Consider the following 22,375-nt stretch of genomic DNA (forward strand, 5'->3'; position numbering starts at 1 on the left):
AGAAGAAAGGCTATAAGAAGGACAAAGAAAAGCTTTAGGCTGGGGACTGACGGCTCAGCAAGGGTGCAGACCTGCACCTTAAGGCACAGTGCTCCAGCACCTCAAGGAGCAAAGGGGCTTCACAAAGACTAAGGACACAGTCACTCAGGCTAGGCTTAGAAGAGGTTAAATATTCATTAGATGTCACACACAGACGTTGACACAAGCATTTTGCACTTGCCAGGCAGGCACTTATGCCACTGAGCTAAATCCCCCGCCCAGTAGGCTTCTTTCTAATTTTGACCAGGAGCTTTGAGTCTGTTCTTCATTAGGGTCCCCCTGGGGTTCTTTTTCCTAATCAGTAAAAGCCCCTGGGGCAGGTGGCATGGCTACCGGTTCCAAGTTGTGAGGTGTGACATTCACTGTAGATAAGTCATCCAAACTCCTGCTTGTTTCTATTAAAGTGTTACACAAAGTCAGATTCTGAAGTGCTGACACTAATGTGCGGCCCACTCTTTAGGGCACTCTGGTCACTTCAAAACATCCATTTACGGCCACATGTGCAGCCGTGGTCAGCCCTAGCACATACCGTATCACCTAAGTCACTGACCTGTGCCTCAAACCATAGCTTCAATGAATGGTCAGTTATCCAACACCACATCCAAACAAGCTGGAGGTTGTAAAAATCAAAATCAAAAGAAACAAAAAACAACCCCTCTACCCTGCCACTATATCTTAACCGAGAAAACAACGTAGAAAAATGAAATCGACGCAGGAAGGGGAAGCAAAGCCTTGGGGAGGTGAGCTGAGTGCTAACACCGAGTAGGTGTCCTGCACGGACCAGGAGCTTCCCGCTCAGCAGCTGCTGGGGCACTGAACAAAAACGATGGCCCTTCTGGGATACATGGCTTCTTTGCATTTTCTCAGCTTTTTAATAGAATGCCAGAGAACCATAGATGATCTGAAATCCACTTGGAATTCAAAGATCAGAGAAGCTGGAGCTGAGCTGAGTTGAATTTTCGTCTGTACTTTCCGGTGTGCCAGGAGGGATGCACTTCTTTGGGGGAGGAGACTGGAAACTTTCGTTTTCTAACCTGGCAATAAGCTTACGTAAGTTCCATCGCTGTCATCTGGGTGCTTCCGATTGGATTCGAATTTAAACTTCCAGCCTCCAGGAGCAGCAGGGCCCGGCGCCTGGGCGACTCAGCGTCCCGGGGCGCCCCGGCCTCCCGCGCCGCGCCCACTTCCGCTTCCCCCGCCCGGCGCAGAGCGCTCCCCGCGGGCGGGCGGGCGGGCGGGAGGCCTAGCGGGAGGCGGGGCGCGGCCGACGTGGACGTAAAGAGGCCGCCGGGCCGGCCGGGCCGCCGGGCTGAGCGCGGAGCCGAGCTGGACCACGCAGGCGCGGCGGTGAGCGCGGCCGGGCTCGCGCGTGCTTCTTGGCGGTCGGGGCGCGGGGCCCGCGGGCAGCTCCGGCCTGGCGGCGGGGCGGCGGCGATCTCCCGCGCCCGAGCGCGCCGGCCGGCCCGGAGCGCGTTTGAATGGGCGCAGCGCCCCTGCTGGCCCCGCGGGCGCGGGCGGTGTGGCGCTCGGAGGGCGGCGGGAGGGCGGCGGGTGGCCGGCTGCAGCCTCCCGCGGCAGCTCGCCGGCGCTGGTGGGAAACGTAGCCTCGTCCTCTCCTTTCATCCGAGAAGCGGTTTCCCCGGGAAGGAGCAGAGAGCGGAGTGCGGTTGGCGCTGCTGTCTCTGCACTGCGCGCTGGTGTAGTGTGGAGAGTGGCCCTGGATGCTGGAGGGACCGCGCGTGTCCATTCCAAGTGGCACAGCGAGCTCAGCAGTCGGTGTGAATTCATGGTGGTCAGCTTGCTCCCGACCCCCGTGTCTTCAAGCTCTAGCGAGGCATAATTTGAATCGTGCACACTTTCTGGGTTCATGTGACAAGTAGCTATTTGTAATTCTGCTAGCACTATGCAGGTTATAATGTGTTCAAATTTGGTTTAAGTGAAGGGATACAGACTCTTTAGCGCACGCAGAGGAAATGGTGTATGTGCTTTTCTTTCCTTCAAGTTAGGAAAGAAGTGTCCACATTGAAAGAAATTGAGTTTTAGGTGAGAGAGGCCACCATGGGTATATGTCTGACTGCTTCCCAGTTGCCTTTTCCCCCCTCCAAAAATGCAGAGTTGAGTGTACGGGGATTTTGTTTTATCTTGTTTTTTAGATCGTGTTAGAATACTGTGGTTTGTGGGCATCATATGAAAGACAATTTTTGAGTTGAATGAGCTGTCTGCCACTATTTTTGTGACCTTGGAGTGGACCTTGTTATCCTCTGACTTAACTTTCCGTTTGGAAAAGGACAACAGATTAGACCTGGTAACCTTTTCTAGTAAGAAATAACCCTTAACCCGTAATGGCACATTACAGGCCAATCAGTAATATAAATTGTGATCTTGTACTTGAAAACGTGGTTGCTTTCTTAGCTACTGTGTTTTTTGTCGTTGCTGGTATTAACTTTTTCCCCCTCCTTTTATTTATTTATTTATTTTTTTGGTAAAGGAAAATTCTTGAATTTTAAAAAAAGAAAGGGAAGATTCTTGGAGTTTGATCATTGGCACAGTGTTTCAAGTTAAGCTTTTTGATGGCTACCATAATTTCCTGCTGACCTGTGGAATGATGCTTATGTTCAAATGGACCTTGGCCATTACCTGATCCAGCCCACCAGCTTCCACAGTATGATGAGAAAGGAAAACTGTTCCTTGGTATTCACGAATAAGTCACAGTTTGAAAATGTGAGGGAGCTGGTTGCTGAATTGGTCATTTTAATTTTCTATCTAAAGGAGCCACCTTTTTTCCTCCCTGGTTAATATTTAAGTCTGTATCTCAGCAATAGATGATTTTTGTCTGGAGGAATAGATTACTTTTTCCCTCGAACTCTCCAGGATCCAACCCAAATGTATTGCTTAGAATATCTGGACAGAGGCCTGGTAATTTGAATGCTGAACAACTGCCTCAGGTAGAGTCTTTTCAAACATGTTTGGGGCGCTGGCCAGGCTTGCATCTCAAAAAGCAATTGGTTGGCAGGGCTTGTCAGCCTGATTTAGGATTATGTCACAACCACAGAATTTGTCATGTGACCTGGAGCCTATTTAATCAGTATCTGCATTCTGAATCTTGTGCACATTTACTGTTGAAAAGCCTGGAGTCAGAAGTGGTGAACGGAGGCTATTGGTGCTGTGTGTAGGGCCTGGTTCTGAGAACTGGTGATACATGCTCACTGTTTGTGATTACCTTTGACCTGTGGGGTGAGGGCAGGGGGAGGGGAGAGAGACAGGGTATTACTCTGTAGCTCAGGCTGTCCTTGAACTTGCAATGTTCCTGTCTCAGCCACTTGAGTGCTGGAATCACAGACATGTGTCACCACACCCAACTCTGTGGTTGCCTTTGTATCATGTTTTCATTCACCTTGTACAGATGAGGACACCCAGCTTCAGGGACCCACTGGGCCACCTTGCTGGTGGAGCAGACATTTGTACCCAGGTGCATGTGACTTAGTAGAGCTCCTGACTGTTCATGCTGCTTTCCAGACTTCCTCTTGCATACCCAGCACAGGCTGCTGCCTGAACTTGGAATGAAGTCAGTACAGTGAATTTTTATCATAGGTCTTTGAAAAGCTAGTCTGGTGTGGCTCAGGATATCTGAAGTTGGCTTCTTTATTTGGTGTTCATGTCTTGGTTTTCACTAAGGTTGGTTGAAGTGCTACTAGAGCTGTGGTATGATACAGTGAATTTCTGATATATGGGGTTTGACAATCAAATCACTTAGGAGCTCCTTGTGCCCCATTCCATAGGAGCAAGGTAAAATCCACTTCCTAGAACCCAGAAGTTCAGGTCCAGTAACTTACAGAGGCCTGACTAATGGTGAATGCTGTCCTCTTCCAGGGAGATGCAGTGCCCATCCTAAACTCCAGAGAGGTGCCTTTGACAGAACCCTGCAACGCCATGAAATCCAGTCCTGCCATCCAAGCTGCCATTGACCTCACAGCGGGGGCTGCAGGTAATCCCAGAGAAAACTTTGTCTTAAGTATTGCTCAAATACCATCTCAGTGAGATCCAGGGACAGGGGTATGCGAATATTCCCACCATCACCTCAGAAGTAATATACTTTAATCTTGGAATAAATATGTTTAGTGGAAGTATAATATTATTGGGAGTATGACAAAAGGTAATTTCTGCTGTATTAAAACTGAGTCAAAGTAAAGGGTGAGAACTGCTGGGAAACAGCTCAGAGATGAAATCACTCATCCACTGTCACATAGGTAGGGTATGCAGTCTTGGCCATTTCCAGGTCCTTTGCAGCTCTTTATAGGAAATGCTGGCTACTGGTGCTGGAAAAGGAAAGAGGGTCTGCTTAGGAACGAGGCAAATTCCACAGTGTCTTAGAGTCAGGAGGAAAAGAGACAGGGTGGGGTTTTCTAGGAATGGTCAGCTAAGGTGAGCCCAAAGGCAGATGGGAGCCAGTGCTGGCTCCATGCTGGTCACTGTGTTATAAGTGATAGAGCCCTAAGTCATTCATGGTGGTGCATTTCTGTAATCCCAGCAATCTGGGAGTCTGAATCAGACAAGTTGGAGCCCAGTCCAGTTCAGCAAGGTCTTGTCTCAAAATAAAAGGGCAAAGGATGTAGCTCAGTGCAAAGACCCTGGGTTCAATCCCCAAACCACAAAGAAGAAAATAAAAAGGCAGGCATACCAGGAAGCTCAGCCAGAAAGTAACTATGAAACTAGATGCATATGGTATGGTAGTCATGTAGTTTTCCAGAGACCTGTGCTATCTTAGGTCCCAGATTGCTCATTTTCCTGTGAGCCTCTGGTTCTACCTTGGCCGCCATACTGATTCCCATGTGGGTTGCAGCTTTATAGGCTGGGAGGCCAGAGAACTGTGGCCCAGTGTGCTCTTACGCAGTGGGGCCACCTGGGTCAACAGAACCAGTGTGGTCCTTTGTCTGATTGTTAAAAAAAGAAAAAAAAAAAATCTTTGGAAAATAATCTTTTTCTACAAATCAAAGTTTAGCCAAATTAGCCTAATGGGGAAAGTTGAAGCCAGCCTGTTACAGATAGTGACAGGGGGCCCCAGGCTGGGGCACCACTCCCAGGTTAGAGACCACAGGAGTATTCAGCCTGACTGGCAGGCCTGCAGGATGGCTGATTCCGCCTCTGCAATCTCTTGTGTCTTTGGGTCAGTCCCCCAAGCTGCACAAAGAGCCACTGCTCCCCATGCCCTGGGGCACCACCCCCCTCCTTGCTGTGCTGCAGAAAATGGTAACTGAGTGCAGGGACCTCTGGCCTGTCACCATCAGAACACCCTGGGCATGGTCTTGTCTCAGGAGGGTTTTAACCGCAGGTGAAATTCTCAACTTTTGGCATTTCATGTATTTTATATATATTTGATCTGTCTGTCAAAGATCTAGGTCTAAAAAAAAAAAAAAAGCACTGGGTATTGTGAGATAATTAAGTAGCATTCAGGTATTTGGAGCCCATGTTTAATGTAGGTTTTAATGTCAGTTTTAATGTAGGTCTCAACAGTATTGGGGGAGCTTGGTATGGAAGACATTCATGGTGGGCATTTTCCGTAACTATTACACCATTACCATGTCGTACATATGGACCCTTTGTGTCCCTGCTGACTCTTGGTAGGTGTTTGTCCCAGTGCTTAGCAGCGCAGGGCTGCCCCTGGCTAATACAGCTTCTCAGGCCAGCGAGCTCCAGTGCAGGGGTCGGGGGCCTGGGTGTAGAGTGGTCAGAGGAGGTGCCCATTGGTGACATTTGAATGTCCCGTCTACTGTGAGTTGCTGGGAGTGCACATGGGAAGCAGTATTGCTACTTCAAGGGTCCCAGTGTCACTGGCTAGTGTGGGTCCTTACTTTTACGATACTGGAAATTATAAGCACAAATTTATAGTGAAAAAAGCTTTAATGCAAGGAGAAAATAATGGGAAATTCAGCCATGGCAAAGATCAAGCCAGTAACAAATGGGAAAAGACTCCTGCTTGAGTGCCTAGAGAACACACAGTCTGAGATAAGGGTTCAGACTGGCCATTCACAAAACTAGGAGACCACTTTTAAGGGCTCGCTGAGGTGGGCCAGGGTCCCGTCAGTTATCTCAGTCTTGGATTTTAAACTCAGGTTAAATCCCCATGACTTGAGGGGTGAATTTAGTTCCCGTGGGAAGTATCCTAATAGCTTTAAAGGCAGTGTCAGTCATGTGAGGCTTTGCTGGAATCTAAGATAACATAGGTTTAGGACAGCGGAGATTTTTGGGTCTGGCTGAAAGTCTCTGTAAATCTTGTACTCTGATTTCTTCCATTCTGAAGGGTAATGAGATAGGCGAGGTAAATTTAGGATAGATAAACTTGTTCTGCCATCTTTTAGATGCTCTTTAAATGACTAATCTGTCTATTTGCAGAACTGAAAAGAATCTGACCCAGTGTTCTAAAAAATGAAGGTCAGATTTTGTTCTGCTTTTGGTTGCATATTGGGCATTTGTAGGCCCAAACGAAGAGCCACAATTTTTGGCAGAAACCACTTTTAAGTGCCTGACTGTCTCAGAAGAAGACACAAATCCCATTTGGCCAGTGACAGGTTAAGAATCCATGGGTTTGTTTATTCCTTGCCGCTATAATGATTTCTGTCATCAGAGTTTTTTTGTTTGTTTTGTTTTTTGATACTGGGAGTCAAACTCACCACCTTGTACTTGCTAGGCAGGCCCTGAGCCACTGAGCTATATTCCCAGCCCTTCCCCAGAGTCATTGAGGGATGGAACTAGATGGACCTTCAGAGATCACTGGCTCTAATTCCTACTATCTATGCAGAAAGAGTTCCAAAGAAGGACAGTGGATTTGATCAGTATTGCGCAGCTAGGTGACGTGAAGCCGGGCCAGGTTCTTGATTTCCTTGTCTAGTTTTGTTAGTTTTTTGTTGTTATTTCTTGGACACTTCTTAAATGACTAACCTCAGAAAAAACCATAATCCTGCCCAATGGGGCAGCCCCTGTCCTGGAGGAAAAGGAGTGGTTTGGTACCTTTGCTGCCCTGGTGTTTGGACATGTAAGCTGCTAGAGTTCGGGATTTTCTGGCAGGAGTAGGGGCCCCTGGTGCTTCTAGTCGTAGCCCACCCACCAAGGATTCATCTGCTGAGGGGCCGGGGTGGAGCACAAACGTGTTGATCTTTGCCTCCCTCCTTCTTTTGAACAGAGCTCCCCATCAGACAAGTTTTCCCTCAAGAAGTTGTCATTGTCCTTGTCTGCACTTGTCAGAGAGATTCCGGGAAAGGATCTCAAGCTCTAGACCAGTGAATGGGGGAATTTAAAGGAGATAGCTAATTGAGTAACTATGGGTCGGAGGCCAGGCATATTCCAAGGGTTAAGTCTCCTTAATGGGAAACCTGGGTAGTGCTTGTAAGAGTTAGTTTAATGACTCTCATTGTTATCCAGCCAGTGCTCTGACAGCTCTGTTGCAGTGAGCAGTGATTGTAGTTGGGGAATATGATTACTTATTATTTATCTTCTCAGATGCCAAAATGAAAGACAACTCAAAAACCTTTTTCATTTGGAATATCTTAAAAACAATAGGCTTGCCTGCCTGTTAACGGTACTGTGATTGGTTGAGGGTTGTGAGGCTCACCTGCCTGTCATCCCTGGAACTGCCCCTTCCCCATCAGTACTGTCTCTGCCCAGACAGATTGCTCATGCACTCTGATTCGCTGCTTGTGTATCAGGAGCTGACAATCTGAACGTCACCCTTGGTTAAATGTGGAATGCCACAGTCTGGGCATGTCTCTTGCAAAAGGAGCTGTGACATGCAGAGGGTTTTTTCATTTGTCTCTCAGAAAAACATCAGAATTCTGGCTTCTGTGTAAATAGGGAAATATTTGGTCCCTGTAATTATCGTGGGCTTTCTTAACTTCCTAGAACTCAGAGACTCTGTAGGTGTCGGGTCCAGCTGCTGGTGTACTGAGTAATCATCACTCCCAGGAAGAGGCAGGGTGGGGCCAGGTGGTGCAGGGTGAATTGCAGATGAAGGAGGAAATTTGCATTTTGACCTGCACTTGCCTTCTTTTCCCTGTTGGAAGTGGAGTGGTCACAGATGCCTTGCAAATGCATATTGTATTGATAGCCTGTATCTGCACCTTTCAGGCTGATTAAATGAAAATATGGAAGCCATTCATCTGAGTATTAATGTGTTAAGGATTAAACGCTTTAGTTTATCTGCATATATATTAATGAAAATCTTTCAAAATTCTGAGTCATATGTTTTGAAAAATTAATTTTCATTGATATACTTTGGATTTCATTTTATTTTTGTCCAGTAGTACCTGGTAGAGAATAATTCTGAATTGCAACAAACTCATATTCCACAAATTCAGACCTGGGGATGATGTGGGAAGACAAAGAGAAGTGTGCTGTTATCCCCTAGAAGAAGTGAATGGTAGTGATGAGATCACAGAAGGCCAACTATTTTTTTTTTTTTTTAGTACCGGGATCAAACTCACAACCTTGTGCTTGCCAGACAGGCACTTATGCCACTGAGCTAAATGCCCAGCTCCTAAAATTGCATTTCTTGAACATCTTATGTAAATTTTCCTTCCTTTTTTTCCCCTTGGGACATGGTCTCATTATGTAACTCAGGCTGGCCTTGAATGCACTATGGAGCCCAATGTGGCCTCAAACTTTCGGTGATCCTCCTGTCTCAGCTTCCTGAGTGCTGGGATTGCAGGCATGTGCCACCAGACCTGGCTTCCTTTCCGTTTTGATGAAATTTTAGCAACATCGTTGTTTGGTTGCAGTGTTTCCCAGCATAAGCAGGGGCCCTCTGAGATGTAAAAGCTTCTCAAGTCCTGGGGAGGGTAGTAAATATTAACCAGTAGCTCTTCTCAAAATATTCACTCCAGTCCAGGATCTGGAGTTATTACGGAATTGTTCTAACACAGTTATGTGATATTCTAACACAGTTTATGTGATATTCTTAAAGTATAAAACATAGACTATGCTGAGCACTGGTAAACTTTGGTCCATTTATGCTAAGCAAAGATAAGTTTCAGTTTATTCCTTAATACAAATTATTAGTTGGTAGAGTTAATTTTTTTTTTTTTTTTTTTGGTAGACTTAAAATTGAAAAGAGTTTTTCATTGGATCAAAGATCGTGCTCTCCATGGAGTAGCCGGCTTCCATTTTCTTTCTGGTGTGTAGCACTCTGATTTTTCTGTTAGCTACCATAATTAAAGGGATTAGGCCAAAAGGAGTGATTGTCTTTTCCCAGGTGTGCCTCTGTGTGGCTTTTGTCTCACCTGCAGCCCCTGCTGTGGATTAACTACTTTTGTAGTGAGCACTCACCCTGGGAAATAGGTGAGGAACAGATGTTCACAAGTCACAGCCCCATCACAGGAAATCGGGCTCCAGCTCTAACTCAGTGCCTTTGCAGCTGGGACTTGGATTTGGGGGCACACATGTCCCCTGCCAAGATCATGAGGCCCTGTGAGGTGGGACTCAGCTGCTAGGGCCTGCTGTAGTTGTTTGTGGGGCTCAGCTAGGTTTCAGGGGTAACGTGATCAGAAGGAATTTTTAAATTGCCTTGGTAATCCCTCTGGGGTGGGCCACTGCATTGCACCCCTTGGATAGCTGAGGACCCTGTGTACTGTTTCATGCGTTCCAGGGGGCACCGCATGTGTACTGACCGGGCAGCCCTTCGACACCATGAAGGTGAAGATGCAGACGTTCCCTGACCTGTACCGGGGCCTCACCGACTGCTGCCTGAAGACCTACTCACAGGTGGGCTTCCGTGGCTTCTACAAGGGCACCAGCCCAGCGCTGATTGCCAACATCGCCGAGAACTCGGTGCTCTTCATGTGCTATGGCTTTTGCCAGCAGCTGGTGCGGAGAGTGGTTGGACTGGACAGGAAAGCAAAGCTCAGGTGAGTCTGAACTGGTGCCTTGTGCTTTTTCAAAAATACTAGCATTATTGTGTGGCCAGGCTTTTAATGATTGCTCACAGGAAGAACATTTTCCTTTTAAAAAACAAGTACCTTTTTTTTGACAATGGTATCATAAGTTGTGTTGGTGTGAACCTTGGAAAAAGCATGTGCATGATGCTACGGAGTTTCCTGGAGCCTGGTGCCGGGAAGGACCCACCCTAGCAGTCTGGTATCTTTGAGAGAAGCTTGTCAGTGGGCGGAAGTGCTAAACTAAAGCCGTAGATGCAATGTAGGACCGAAGTTTTAAGTTCCACTTCTTCAGCATGGTGCCGAGTGTCAGAAGAAGTGACCTGAGATGAATAGGCTTAAGAGGAATGTGAAACTTAGGGAGGTGTTGGGAATATCTAAGAAAATGCAGACGAGTTCCCCGCTTTTTTGGCCAAGTTGCCATCAAACATCAGAGTTTGGCTTGTGCTTGGTCTTCCCAGTGATACTATATAGAGACCAGTGGCTCAGAAATCACTGGTAAGTCAGCATGAGCACCTGTGCAACGTAGAGTGCCCACCTGCTTCTCTTCCCTCGGTGAGGGCCACACGGGCACAACATATGCTCTGTGCCAGAGCTGGAGTGCAGCATTCCATCCTTAAATAACAGCTGTCCTCCCTTCAACAATTTAAAAGTCTTACATTGGCTTGAGAGTTGCAACAGGCAGCCTTGTGGATGAGTGTGATAGGAATTGGAAACCCTACTGTAACTGCAGGTCCCACAGCGTAAACGCAGAGTGTGTGGCACTCCAGGATGGCGACTGACAGGAGCAGAAGTTTTGTGCCCAGTGGAGGGAGACGCATTCTACCCAAGGCCTGGGCTCAGGCTCTCCCTTGGGCTCCTTAAGGAGGCTCAGCAGGGAAACGAAGCCAGCAAGCAGGGCGTATGCGTGTGAGGTTCTGGTGGACGGAACTGGTGCTGCCCTCTGAGCAGAGCAGCCTCCCAGCCACAGGATGGAGACGGTGTCTTCTCACTTCTCACAGAAGCGGTCTGGCCCCTCGATACAGTGCAAGCCCAGTGCTTTCTTAATGAGAACCATGGAGTACCTCACAGCTGTGCTCCTGCGTACTGCCCCCAGAAGTCCGTGTTGGTGACCTGAGAAGGGGCAGGAGGCAGTTATGACAGGAGGCAGTTATGTCACATGTCCCAGTGGGACAGTCATGCATGTACCACCAGTGGTTCAGAGCCTCCTGGCATTGAGACATGAATTATGGCCCTGTCACAGACAGGTTAAGGATGCCTTGAAGTTCTTCAGTGAAGGAACGAGTCTCTTTAACATGATCTGAACGGCACGCCAATCTTTGCTGGGCTAAGGATCTTCTTTTTCACCCTGAAGAACAGTGTTTGCTGATGGCTCTCAAGGGAATGCTATCTGAGAGTCTGCCAAGCCCCGGCATATATGTCACATCTGAGTGGCCACTCTGTGGCCCTGACAGGAGCAAGGCAGGTGTGTCATTTTTTACTTACAGATGGGGAAACTGAGGCACGTGTATTGATAGCTAATGATCACCAGCTCAGCCATGCCTTCTGGCTCATCCCTGCTCAGTCCTGCTTTCCGTTAGACCACATTAGAGGTTCTGGAATATTTTGCAGGGGTCTAATCCAGAGAGGGTTTGTCAAGAGCTGTGAAAGGAAAGAACCGCTTGTGAGAAGCTTTTGTGGATTTCTGCAATCCAGTGTAAATATTTATCTGTTCCTGATTTGAACACGACCTAGAGTGCTGGTCTGCTGTGACCTTTGGCTGGATGGAGCTTACACAGTGGGAGTGCTGAGATCAGGCTTGTTTGTTTGTTTGTTTGTTTGGCTGAGGAAATTCTACTGGGTAGATGAGAAATCTTCAGTTCTTTGAGAACCATCTCATACCAACTGCCCTTTCTACACACTTATACCACACGTGGGGATACCACACGTGGGGATACCACACGTGGAACTGGGTGCCCATGGGCCTCGTTTTGTGTGTGGATAAATGGAAGCGTTTATTAGAGAGCCAAAGTCCATGGCAGACCTGATTTAGCCTTGTCTTTGCCCTTTAGCAAGGTGCTTGGCGTTCGTTCAGATGTCTGAGCCACCAGTGCACTGGAGGTTGAGTACACATCCACATTTATTGACTGTCACCTTTGTCCTAGCAGCTTGGCAAGCCCTGGTCGTGACCGTAATAGAGTATTTCCTATCAGCAAGTTGACAGAGTCCCTGAGGGAGGCCAGATACACATCTGCAGGCTGCCTGGAAGGCAGCAGGAATCATCCTAATCCTTGGTTTTGAACAAATGAGTCAAGAAGGAATGGGAGAAGGAGGAAGAGGAGGAGGAGGAGGAGGAAGAGGATGAGAAGGAGGAGGAGGAGGGAACTGAAATGTGCAGGACGGTTCCTTTGTGCTGCGCTGGTCCTCCTGTTCGTGGTCAAAGGCTTCATTCTCTCAGGTGGACAGCTGGCCTGCCCTGCAGCTGGACAAAAGCCTGACCCTGCCGCTCTACTGAGACCTGGGTTGAAAGGCCAGTGTAGCCCTGGAAACCCCTTGTGGCACCAAGGCCATGGCACCAATAATAGGCCACCGGGAGTAGGAACCACGGCCCAGGTTGGAGGAGCCTCGACCTTGTTCTGTTTCATGCTGCAGTGAAATTATTAGGGGACCTTTATGTTGGGTAGTCAGCAGAGGTGGTTCCCCTCAGGGATTCTGGGTGGTGTCAGCTGTCTAGTGACAGCAAGAGGCCAAGACTTAATGTGTGAGTCAGGCAACCTATTCAGTGGTTTCTGCTCATGTAGGATTGTGGCCTCCCACCTACTGGCAGGGCACCTGCAAAACACTGTCTTGGGCATGAAGAAGACTTCTTAAAGGAGCCCTGCTGGCATCCAGAGAACAGCTGCTCGGACTTTGCCCTATTCCTGAACTCCTGTTGGACTCCAGTTTCACAGCTCTGCTGGTGACTGGGCTGGTGGTATAAGCTCGTATGAGAGAAGGCAACTGCTTCGATTTTATATGTGGGTGCATTCTCCCTTTTAGTGGATTTAGGTGTCCAGCTTAGCCATTTCACCTAAAACCACTGAGTATGCACAGGGCCCATGGTCCCTTCCTCTTGCCCTCTGGAGTGCTGAGGCTGAGGAGGTGCTTTAGTCCGTTTTCTCTTCCTCTAACAGAATACCCGAGAGTTGGTAACATAGGAAGAAATAAGGTTTACTGAGCTCACAGTTCTGGAGGGTCAAGAACATGGCACTGGTACCTGCTTGGCTCTGGTAGGATCTTTGGGCGGATGGTGTCGTGCCGGAGGACAGTGTGTGAGAGGGAGAGCTCATAGGTGATTACAGGAAGGCAGCGAGATTCAGGGGAGGCCTGCTCCGCATATAGCCATCTACTTTTCTGGGAACCAACTTCAGTCCTGCAGAGCAACTTCAATTCCTTCTGTGAGCAAGAGCGCCCCAGTGACCTAACATAGGCCCAGCCTCTTACCCGCCCCACCGCCTCACCCTGCCCCTCTGAGGAGCAGGCTCTGGCACGTGAACCCTTGGGGTGCACTCTCAGGAGGTCCTCAGCTAAACGAAGACATCTTTTCCGCAGTAAAAATGTATGCTGAGTTTTCCTGTGTGGTGGTTGTGTGCATGTCTGGTTGCTCCAGGTTAGACTTTGGGCAGGGAGAAGTGGTCTTAGAATTCAATGTTACTTAATGCTTAGTGTGTGGAACACTGAAATATAATGCATGTTTTGAGTGGTGGGACTATGGGTGGTCCTCCCCTGTCCCAGGTTATTCAGGCTTTTTTTTGCATGTTGCTGTGTGTCTTAGTTTGGGATACCGTAGAGTGGGGAGGTGAAATAACATTGTTCACAGCTCTGGAGGCTGGAAAGTCCAAGATCACGGTCCTGGCAGACTTGGTGTCTGTGGAGAGTCCACTTTATGGTTAATAGATAGTGTTTTCTCAGTGCGTTTTTCACAGGGTAGAGAGAGAAAACGTGTAGTCTGGTCCCTTGTTATAAGGGCATTAATTCCATGATGAAGGGCTCACCCTCCAATAAATCCTCATTTACACCTAAATGCCTCTCAAGGACCTTTCCTCCAGCTCCTATCCCAGTAAGGGATAGATCTTCAACATACGACTTTGGAGTGGGGAACACAAACATGCAGACCACAGCACTGTGCCTGATAAACACAGCATTGATGGGCAGTGAGGCAGACCTGGATTTGGTGATGTACTTTCTCTGAGCATCACTTCTCCAGATGGAGACTGGGGTGCTGCTGGCTCCTCACAGGGTCATGAGGTCCTTAGCTGCAATAGCGTGTGCATGTTCCCCGCGCTCCCTTCTGGTGCTGCAGAAGGAGCCAATGCGCTGATGTTGGCAGTGTTCCCTGCTTGTGCTTTCAGTGACCTGCAGAATGCAGCCGCGGGATCCGTGGCCTCCGCCTTTGCGGCCCTGGTGCTGTGCCCCACGGAGCTTGTGAAGTGCCGGCTGCAGACCATGTTCGAAATGGAGACGTCAGGAAAGATAACCAGAAGCCAGAAGTAAGTGCTGTTCAGGAACAAGCATTAAGTCTCTGTTGCCTTTGTAGATTATGTTTGTAATTTTATACTGAGTTAAAATTAAAGAACAGATTTATTTACTCTTATTATGTGTCTCATTCCAGTCACAGGATAATTTTCTGAAGTAATCATTGAGTATAGTGGAGGTTGCACTCAACACCCACCCCATGGGCATCTGACACAGATGTTTAACCCCCAGAATTGGTGCAGCCTAGAGCTTACCTCTCCTTTTCTTCCCTTGGGTGCACAGGCAATATTTGGAGGCACACTATGGGCAGCTTTTGAGATGGATCTGTGGGCCAAGCCTTTCTAAGTACTGACTGGAGTTCTGTGATGAGTATTTGATGCCTGTTCCTAGGCTTCACATAAAGGGTTGAGGCTGATGACCCCCCATCCTGGTGGTGACTTCATCTGCTTCCTCCCTGCCTTCCCCAGTCTTTCAAATGTCCCTGAAAACGGCCTGTGTTCTGAAAACATTCTTCAAAACCCTTGTCAGCCTATAGCCATTCTGAAGTCACCCTTTAGCTCAGCCCTAAAATGATTTTCACATATGTATGATATTGTTATGGTTTATGTCTGGATGTCCCCCCAAAGCCTCCTGCAATCATGGGTGCAGGTGTAGGCTTTTCAGAGGTGCCTACATCTAGAGAGTATGATCAGTTCACTGATTGGTTTTGTACCTCACTAATCCCAGCAACCTAGATAGAATATAAAAGGGGCTGAAAGACATTGTTAAGGTTTGGTTGTTGCTTTTGTTGTCTTCTGTGGTCATGAACTCTTGCCCCTCTGCCATGTGTTACCCTGCCTTGGAGCCAGCCAAGTGTAAACTGAAACTTCTACAAACTGTGAGCTAAATAAACCTTTCCTACTTTAACTTTGGGCCCTGGATATTTTGTCTCAGCAATGAGAAAAGCCACTAAAACAGATATGTAATATTGCTGGGGATTTAGCTCAGTGGCATTAAGCGCCTACCTGGCAAGCACGAGGTCGTGAGTTCAATCCCCGGCAAAGTGAAAGCCATGAAAACTTTATTGAAATTAACATACACCACTGTCAAGAATACACAGGCAAATCATAAGTGTGCAATTCTATAAATAATCATGGATTAAGAACCTTTGGTATCCAGTTCCTGGATTAAGAAATAGAATAAAACATTAATGTCACCAAGAAAACTGCCCTTTTGTACCTTAAAGTAGTTTAAGGTGATTTAAAGCTAGTTGTGGTTATATCCATAGGATTTAGATGGACATTTTGCAAAGAAGTGGATACTGGTCGGCTTGGTATTTGAGGTGTACATGTCAGTGTATGTGACAGTCGGGACTGGGCAGGCAGAGCAGCGTGTTACATTTGGGTGTGGAATGGGAGCAGTGGTGTCATCAGTACTGATTAGAGTCCTCTGAAGCTCTCAGAAAGAAGATCATCACTTGTGGTTGTCACATAGGGTTTGATCCTCCTCCTCTCCTAGCTGAGTCCCCTGCTCTCTGACAACAAGTGAGCAGAGGGAATTCACTACATTGCACTGAATATGTGATTTCTCTCCCTGTTCACCATGGGGACAAAACCTGTTGTGTGCACCATTGTGGGAAGAAAGTCTGCTGTCCACAATTATGCTATGCCCCAGCTGTTTCAGGGCTCTGACGTGCTTAAGAGGAGTTCCCCTGCATCCCAGCTTTCTGTAGACTCAGTTGTGGGTGCTTTTTACATGGCAAGAGCTTAGCTTAGCTCTCAGAATTTGTGTAGCCTTCAAGTAACATTTGTTCCTTTGTTCATCAAACAAAACAACAGCAAATACCTGAATAGGTTCCCCTAAAATACACCAGAGACTGAAGGGACAGGAACTGGAGGGAGATAAGGGGCTGGGAAAACACACTACTGTCTTCTTCTTGCCGAATTTGGATAGCAATTCAGATCTCACTTATGTACTATGGAAAACATGGTTCACAGCTCTTTTTGTATCTTTGATAATGTAACTTCTAGAAACTTGTATTCATTTAAAATTTTCTTAAGAATAACTTGGAAAATAATACCTTTGCTTCTGAGGTTTTTCTTTCCTACCAAAGGATGCCTTTTATTAAATTTCCTGGTGTCTGTTAACAAAATCAACTACTTCTTTTTCATGTTTACCAGCTCTGTTGGGTATGAATGCCCTTGTCTTCCTCCTTTGCTGCCTGAACTAACCTTGTCTCTCACTGTCTCCTCCCAGTACAGTTTGGTCTGTCGTGAAAAGTATCCTTAGGAAGGATGGTCCCCTGGGCTTCTACCACGGACTCTCAAGCACCTTATTGCGGGAAGTACCAGGCTATTTTTTCTTCTTTGGAGGCTATGAACTGAGCCGATCATTTTTGGCATCAGGGAGATCAAAAGATGAACTAGGTAAATATGTTTGTGTTGACGGCCTGTGGGTTTGACAGTACCTGTTTCTTTTTTTTATTGAACTCATGACTGCGTGCTTGCAAGGCAGGCACTTATGCCACTGAGCTAAATTGCCAGCCAACAGTACCTGTTTCTTGATGGTGTGATTTCTGCATTCTCCCTGTGGGGGCCTGCCCAGCACTGGGAAGTTTCTGGATGCTGGAAAGTAATATTACAGCAGGAGATTGCTAGCATCCTTCTCCCTGGCTTGATAATTTCCTCAGAACAGGGACCAAAGCAGTGTACCAAACTTCTTTATTGGAATAACAATCATTGATTGTTCTAGACTCATTTTAGAGAAATACAGAAATTACTTTCCTTATTGCACAACCACCTATAAATCTTGCAGTAAGCTTAAAATAAGATAATGAGTCTTGATAGTGTTTTGAGAGCAGTGAAATGCACGGGTCTGACTTGGTTCCTATTCAGGTGCTGGACACGGCTTGACAGGATTGACTTGACAGGGAGATTCAAGCACCTCACTTCACTGTGTTGGATCTGTTATGCAGTTAACCACGCTCCCAGACATAATGGATATGTTTAAGACCATGTTAGTTTTGCATAGTAAAGGAAAAATTAGGGCTTTTGGGCATAAAAACATTTATCGCAGTGTGAGAAGGCTGAAAAAGATGTAACCTCCTTCCTCGGCTCTTCCTGCTTTCCTGTGGTGTGGCATTGCCATGCTGTGGTCCTACTGTTCTGTGCAGTCCAGGCTGCACAGATAGGACAGGAGCAGCGGCTCTGGGCGAGCAGGCTAAACACAGCCCTGACTAGGGCTTCTTGTCCTGGGCAAGGCCCAGGTGACACACTGACCACCATAACGGGAAACAGCGTATTCTTGGCTTTGACAGTTTTCTCGAAGAATCACATACTATAGTGTTAGCGTTATGGTTTTTATCTACCTGTGGCTACTGACTTCTGGAAACGTGACATCAGCTGTTTTTGAGATAAAATGTCATCTGCTATTTGTTTTCTAGGTCCTGTCCCTTTGATGTTAAGCGGTGGAGTTGGTGGAATTTGCCTGTGGCTTGCTGTATACCCAGTGGATTGTGTCAAATCCAGAATTCAAATCCTTTCTATGTCTGGGAAACAGGCAGGATTTATTGGAACCCTTCTAAGTGTTGTGAGAAATGAAGGTGAGTCTGCTAACTGCAGAAAGCGGGTACGCACAGAAAAGTCACTTGGCGCTAGCCTCCTCTGAGGTTTGATCAGATGTGTAATTCCTCCCTTCTCCCTATTTCATATCGTGTTCAAGCACTGCATGTTAATACACTTTTGTGACTTTCTATTCATAAAACCTTTGCTTATGTCTATTCTCAAGAATCTTTTTTTGTTTTTTTGGAGACAGGGTCTCATTCTTTAGCCCAAGTGAGCTTCCAAATAGTGATCCTCCTGTCTCAGCCTCACTATGCTGGGATTACAAGGGTGTATACTATCCTGCCTGGCTCTCAAAAACCTTTCAGGTTTATTACTCTTAACCCTGGGCCAGATACTTTGTCAGGATTCTTTGTCCTAATCACTGAGGGTATAAATGCTTTGAAGTTAGTGCCACTTGTTTTAGAGAGTAGACATTATCAGATAATCTATCAGGACCATTTCAGGGCTTTAAAAGAATGTATAACATTCTTAATGCTAAGTTTCTGGGATCAGAAATGGACTGAGGAATAACATGTAGGCTACCACTTTTTAGAGTTATGCAGGAGAATGAAGACTAAGTAAGTGTGTAAATCTGATTTTACGCAACCTGTCCCTTCTATGTCCACTACACATTAAAACTTGAGTGATGAACTTGTTTTAATTTTAAAAGAAAGAGCACAATAACACAGAAACAACTTTAATTCATGTCCCAAAGAGCAGATATGGTCTATGTTGTGACTTCCCTGTAAGTCTGCATTATACTAGTTTTGCAAAGTATGCAACACACGCACACACACACACGCACGCATGCACACATACCCATCTAATTCAGTACTCTTAGCTCTGCTGGTGATGCTAATACAGGAAACGGGCTCTTGACTCTGATGTCGGTGCTCTTACTGCAGTCTGGCTTTATGGTTGCTTCTGTGCACCGGGTCAGGCCTCAGCTGTACCCCACCCATAGTCCATTAACTGGGCATGGATTGGGGTAGATAGGAATCAGCTTTGCCAGGAGACCTGACACTTGTCTTGTTTGTGTTTGTCAATTTAGGGAAATAGAAGTTAATCCTTCTATCACTTGTTGAGCTTTAGTGCTACTGTGTGGATATGTAAGAGCAAATATTCCCATTCTATGCAGCTGCGCAGGGTGGTCATCAGCCTTTACACTGCCCTTTTGTTTTTTAGGAATAGCAACTTTGTATTCCGGACTGAAACCAACCATGATTCGAGCCTTCCCTGCCAATGGCGCACTATTTTTGGCCTACGAATACAGCAGGAAGTTGATGATGGGCCAGCTGGAAGCCTTCTGAAGTCCCAGGTGGGCCTGCCTCGGAAGCACAGGCGACCAGGACTACTATTCATCTCAGGGTTTCCTGGAGTTCAGGAACAACATGGAATTATAATGATGCATCGTGAATTTTCTCTTTGTCTTCCCTTCTGCCTAAACCTTCAACTTGATGGAAGCACTTCCATCTTACGTCATACAATTTCTGCCCCTAATTGAAAGAGAAAAGTTGCTCTGGCCCTTGATAAAAATATATCGGATGGCTTGTGGCCCCGTGTGCGTAACTTAAAAGGCATTGTTTATGTATAAACCACATGTATCCGTGCAGTCGGGATGGTTATGTATTGAGGGAAACATGATTTGGTTCCATGGTTCATCTGAAATACTACCAGAAGACAGAGAAGTGACTTTGTGTTGTGTGTGTGTGAATGGTTATGAATGAATGCTTACTGTGTTTAAAATCTAGTGTTTAAAGTCTGCTGAACTTATGTACTAAGAGGTAAAGGGTTTCAAGTGGTACTTGAAAACTAATATATTCAGGTAGAATTTTAGTAGAATAGGCCTGCCTACTGGTGTGGCTTCTATATTCTTGATAAAGCTTCTGAGTGGCATTGTGGATTTTTCCCAAGACACTTAACTGTTAAATAATGCCACTCATTTTCTCCATGGGCCCACGTTCTGTCCTCTGACCATACCGCTAGCTGCAGCTCAGACCATCAGGCCTTTGGGAAGTAGTATGGCCCTCACCAAGTTCCTTCCCTTCTCCTAGAAAGCGTCCCCTGAACCGCTGAGGATAAAGGGCGGCCGAGGAGCTGGGCTGTGCTGCTGTGCTTCGATGATCCCATGTGGCTCACAGCAGCTCCTCCTTAATTCCATCTTTTGGTCCTGACCGCGGTAGATGTGCAGTCCATCCACTTCAGACTATTCATTTTCCCACCTGTTTCTACCAACTGGAAGCTCTTCCAGAGGATGGTATTAATACCAAAGCCAAGCGAAGCCTTTACTCCCTGTTTGGGGGCCTATTTATAGTAGCTATGGGCACAGCCCGCTTCTCTCCAGCAGTACAGCAGCAGCGTTTATAGCTCACTGTAAATGAGCTTCGCCTGTCCTGAGTTTACGTTGGGCTCCCTCACTCCCTGCCGTGCACGTTGGTGCCTTCCACACTTTGCACTGGCAGGCAGTCCTGCCTTTTAGAAACTTTAGATGATGAGGTATGACTTGGTAAAGCAGTGCAGCATAAGAAAAGCAATTTTGTGAAACGAGGCAGTATATATATATTCCTCCCCAAGAAAAGCAAGCAAACCCCACTGGCGATCTGATCCACATGGGTTTGGGATGGGATGGACAGCTGTTCTTTGGAGTCGCTGTGAGCAACCAGTCACCACTAAATAGCCTCATCCTGTGCTGCTCTGAGACCGGCAGGGTGCTCTCCACACGTGTTCGTAGGAGGTCTGAAAAGCCAAAAGCAAGCAAGCTGAGGGTGTGAGAGCCCTTGAATGTCTGTTGTTGTGGGCAGAGTGTCAACACTGGGTGAAACCTCCGGTCTCCGTAAGCTTTCTGCTATTTGCCAAACCTCTGGCAACTCAGCCATTGTGCCTGGAGCTAGAGGGTTAGGGAAGCAAGGTGCGTGCTGCCAAATGTGGAGGGCTAACAGCTCTGCACGGGCAAGGATGCTTGTCGTGCTGTAGCTGATGCTCTGTTTACTGTTCTTCTTCCTTCCTTCCTTCCTGCTTTTGTTTTGGGGTACTGCAAGTGGAACCCAGAGCCTTCACACTGAGCTACATTTCCAGCTCTTTATCTTTTAATTTTGATTTTTCTCATTAAATCACTGAGTTGCCCAGGCTGGCTGGGTTCAAGTTTGCAGTTTTTCTGCCTCAACCTCTCAGAACCTCCATTTACTTTTTCTTTACAAGAAAACCGTTTTTCTACTTTACCTTTCTCTCCATATTTAAATGGTCAGTAGTTACTGAGTGGTGCTTCAACTGAACAGGCCTGCACTGTGGTAAGATAGAGAAACTGGAACTGGCTGCCAGCAGGAAGGGAGCCGCCTCGAGTCCTTGGCCCCTGCGTGTACCGAGGGGCTGGTGCCAGGTAGGGCAGTTGGTGGATGTTTTCACAGGTCCTTCGTTAAAGGTCTAATTCATTATCCTCAATAGCATTGTCTGAAGCGAATGGAAGTGAGGAATGGAAAGATGAGCAATGTTTTTTCATTCTGTCTGGTTAAATTTCGGTTCGGTATTTGGGTATGGTGTTTACCATTTCAGATCTGTACTCTAGACAAAAATAGAGATACTGTGTTTAAAGAAATTTGAGTCTTCTATTATTAAATTATTTACTTAATGTGAGTCTATGGTGAATTTTATTTATGTCTGTGTGAAGAACTAATAAGCAAGAATGACTTATTCTAGTATTTTAAGGTGGAAGTTTTGCTACACCAAGCATTTTTCACCGAGGAGGTTGAATGTAAAATAATTTTGCTATAGGCAGATTGGCAAAAAAGACTGTTGGTGCGTATATACTGCTTAGTTATATAATGACCCAGTCGTATTTCTTACTCCCTCACTCTGTTGTTAAAAATAGTTTTGGATGATTTTATTCCAAGTATATAAACCTTATTTAAGGAATCCAGTATCATTCTGATATTTACAGTGTAAATTTCTGAATTTACTTAAAGAATTAATCATTTTGCCTTTTCAGAAAGCAACACAAGAGGCCTGAACAAGTTTATAAGAGTGAAAGGGAATAGTGTGGCAACTTAGAACTGCCAGAAATTTTGATGAAAAACTCCCTGCCACTGTATCTTCAGGCCACAGCCGGCCTTGAAGAAAAACTTCAATTATAGTTTTACTTCTGAGGTTTACTCAATTAAGATTCTTAATTTTTTTTTTTATTGGTACCAGGGATCGAACTCATGACTGCTTGCTTGCAAGGCAGGTGGTTATGCCGCTGAGCTAAATCCCCAGCCCCAAGATTCTTAATTGGAGTCACCATCCGTCCTTACTATTGCTACTATTGCTACTATTGAAAAACTTCTTCCCAGGGTCAGCTAAGTAGTT

General features: G+C 46.4%; 1 protein-coding gene across 8 annotated transcripts; it reads left to right on the top strand.

Annotated features, from left to right (window-relative positions):
* The first annotated feature begins 1,251 nt into the window (after positions 1–1,251).
* On the top strand, positions 1,252–21,659 carry Slc25a15 (solute carrier family 25 member 15). Of its 8 annotated transcripts, none has more exons than XM_063232664.1 (8): positions 1,252–1,386; positions 3,910–4,024; positions 9,125–9,202; positions 9,674–9,932; positions 14,330–14,467; positions 16,689–16,858; positions 17,875–18,033; positions 19,220–21,659. In XM_063232664.1, exons 2-8 carry the CDS (start codon positions 3,970–3,972, stop codon positions 19,342–19,344), a joined length of 984 nt encoding a protein of 327 aa, XP_063088734.1. In that variant the 5' UTR covers positions 1,252–1,386; positions 3,910–3,969; the 3' UTR covers positions 19,345–21,659. The 8 variants fall into 8 exon arrangements, with proteins under 8 accessions (XP_063088734.1, XP_063088737.1, XP_063088736.1 ...); XM_063232666.1 differs by lacking the exon at positions 1,252–1,386 and adding an exon at positions 1,634–1,815; XM_063232663.1 differs by lacking the exon at positions 1,252–1,386 and adding an exon at positions 1,660–1,831.
* The last annotated feature ends 716 nt before the right edge of the window (positions 21,660–22,375 follow it).

Source organism: Cavia porcellus, unplaced genomic scaffold, assembly GCF_034190915.1.
Source record: "Cavia porcellus strain 051 isolate PalLab524CR breed Dunkin Hartley unplaced genomic scaffold, mCavPor4.1 scaffold_21, whole genome shotgun sequence".
NCBI lineage: Eukaryota > Metazoa > Chordata > Mammalia > Rodentia > Caviidae > Cavia > Cavia porcellus.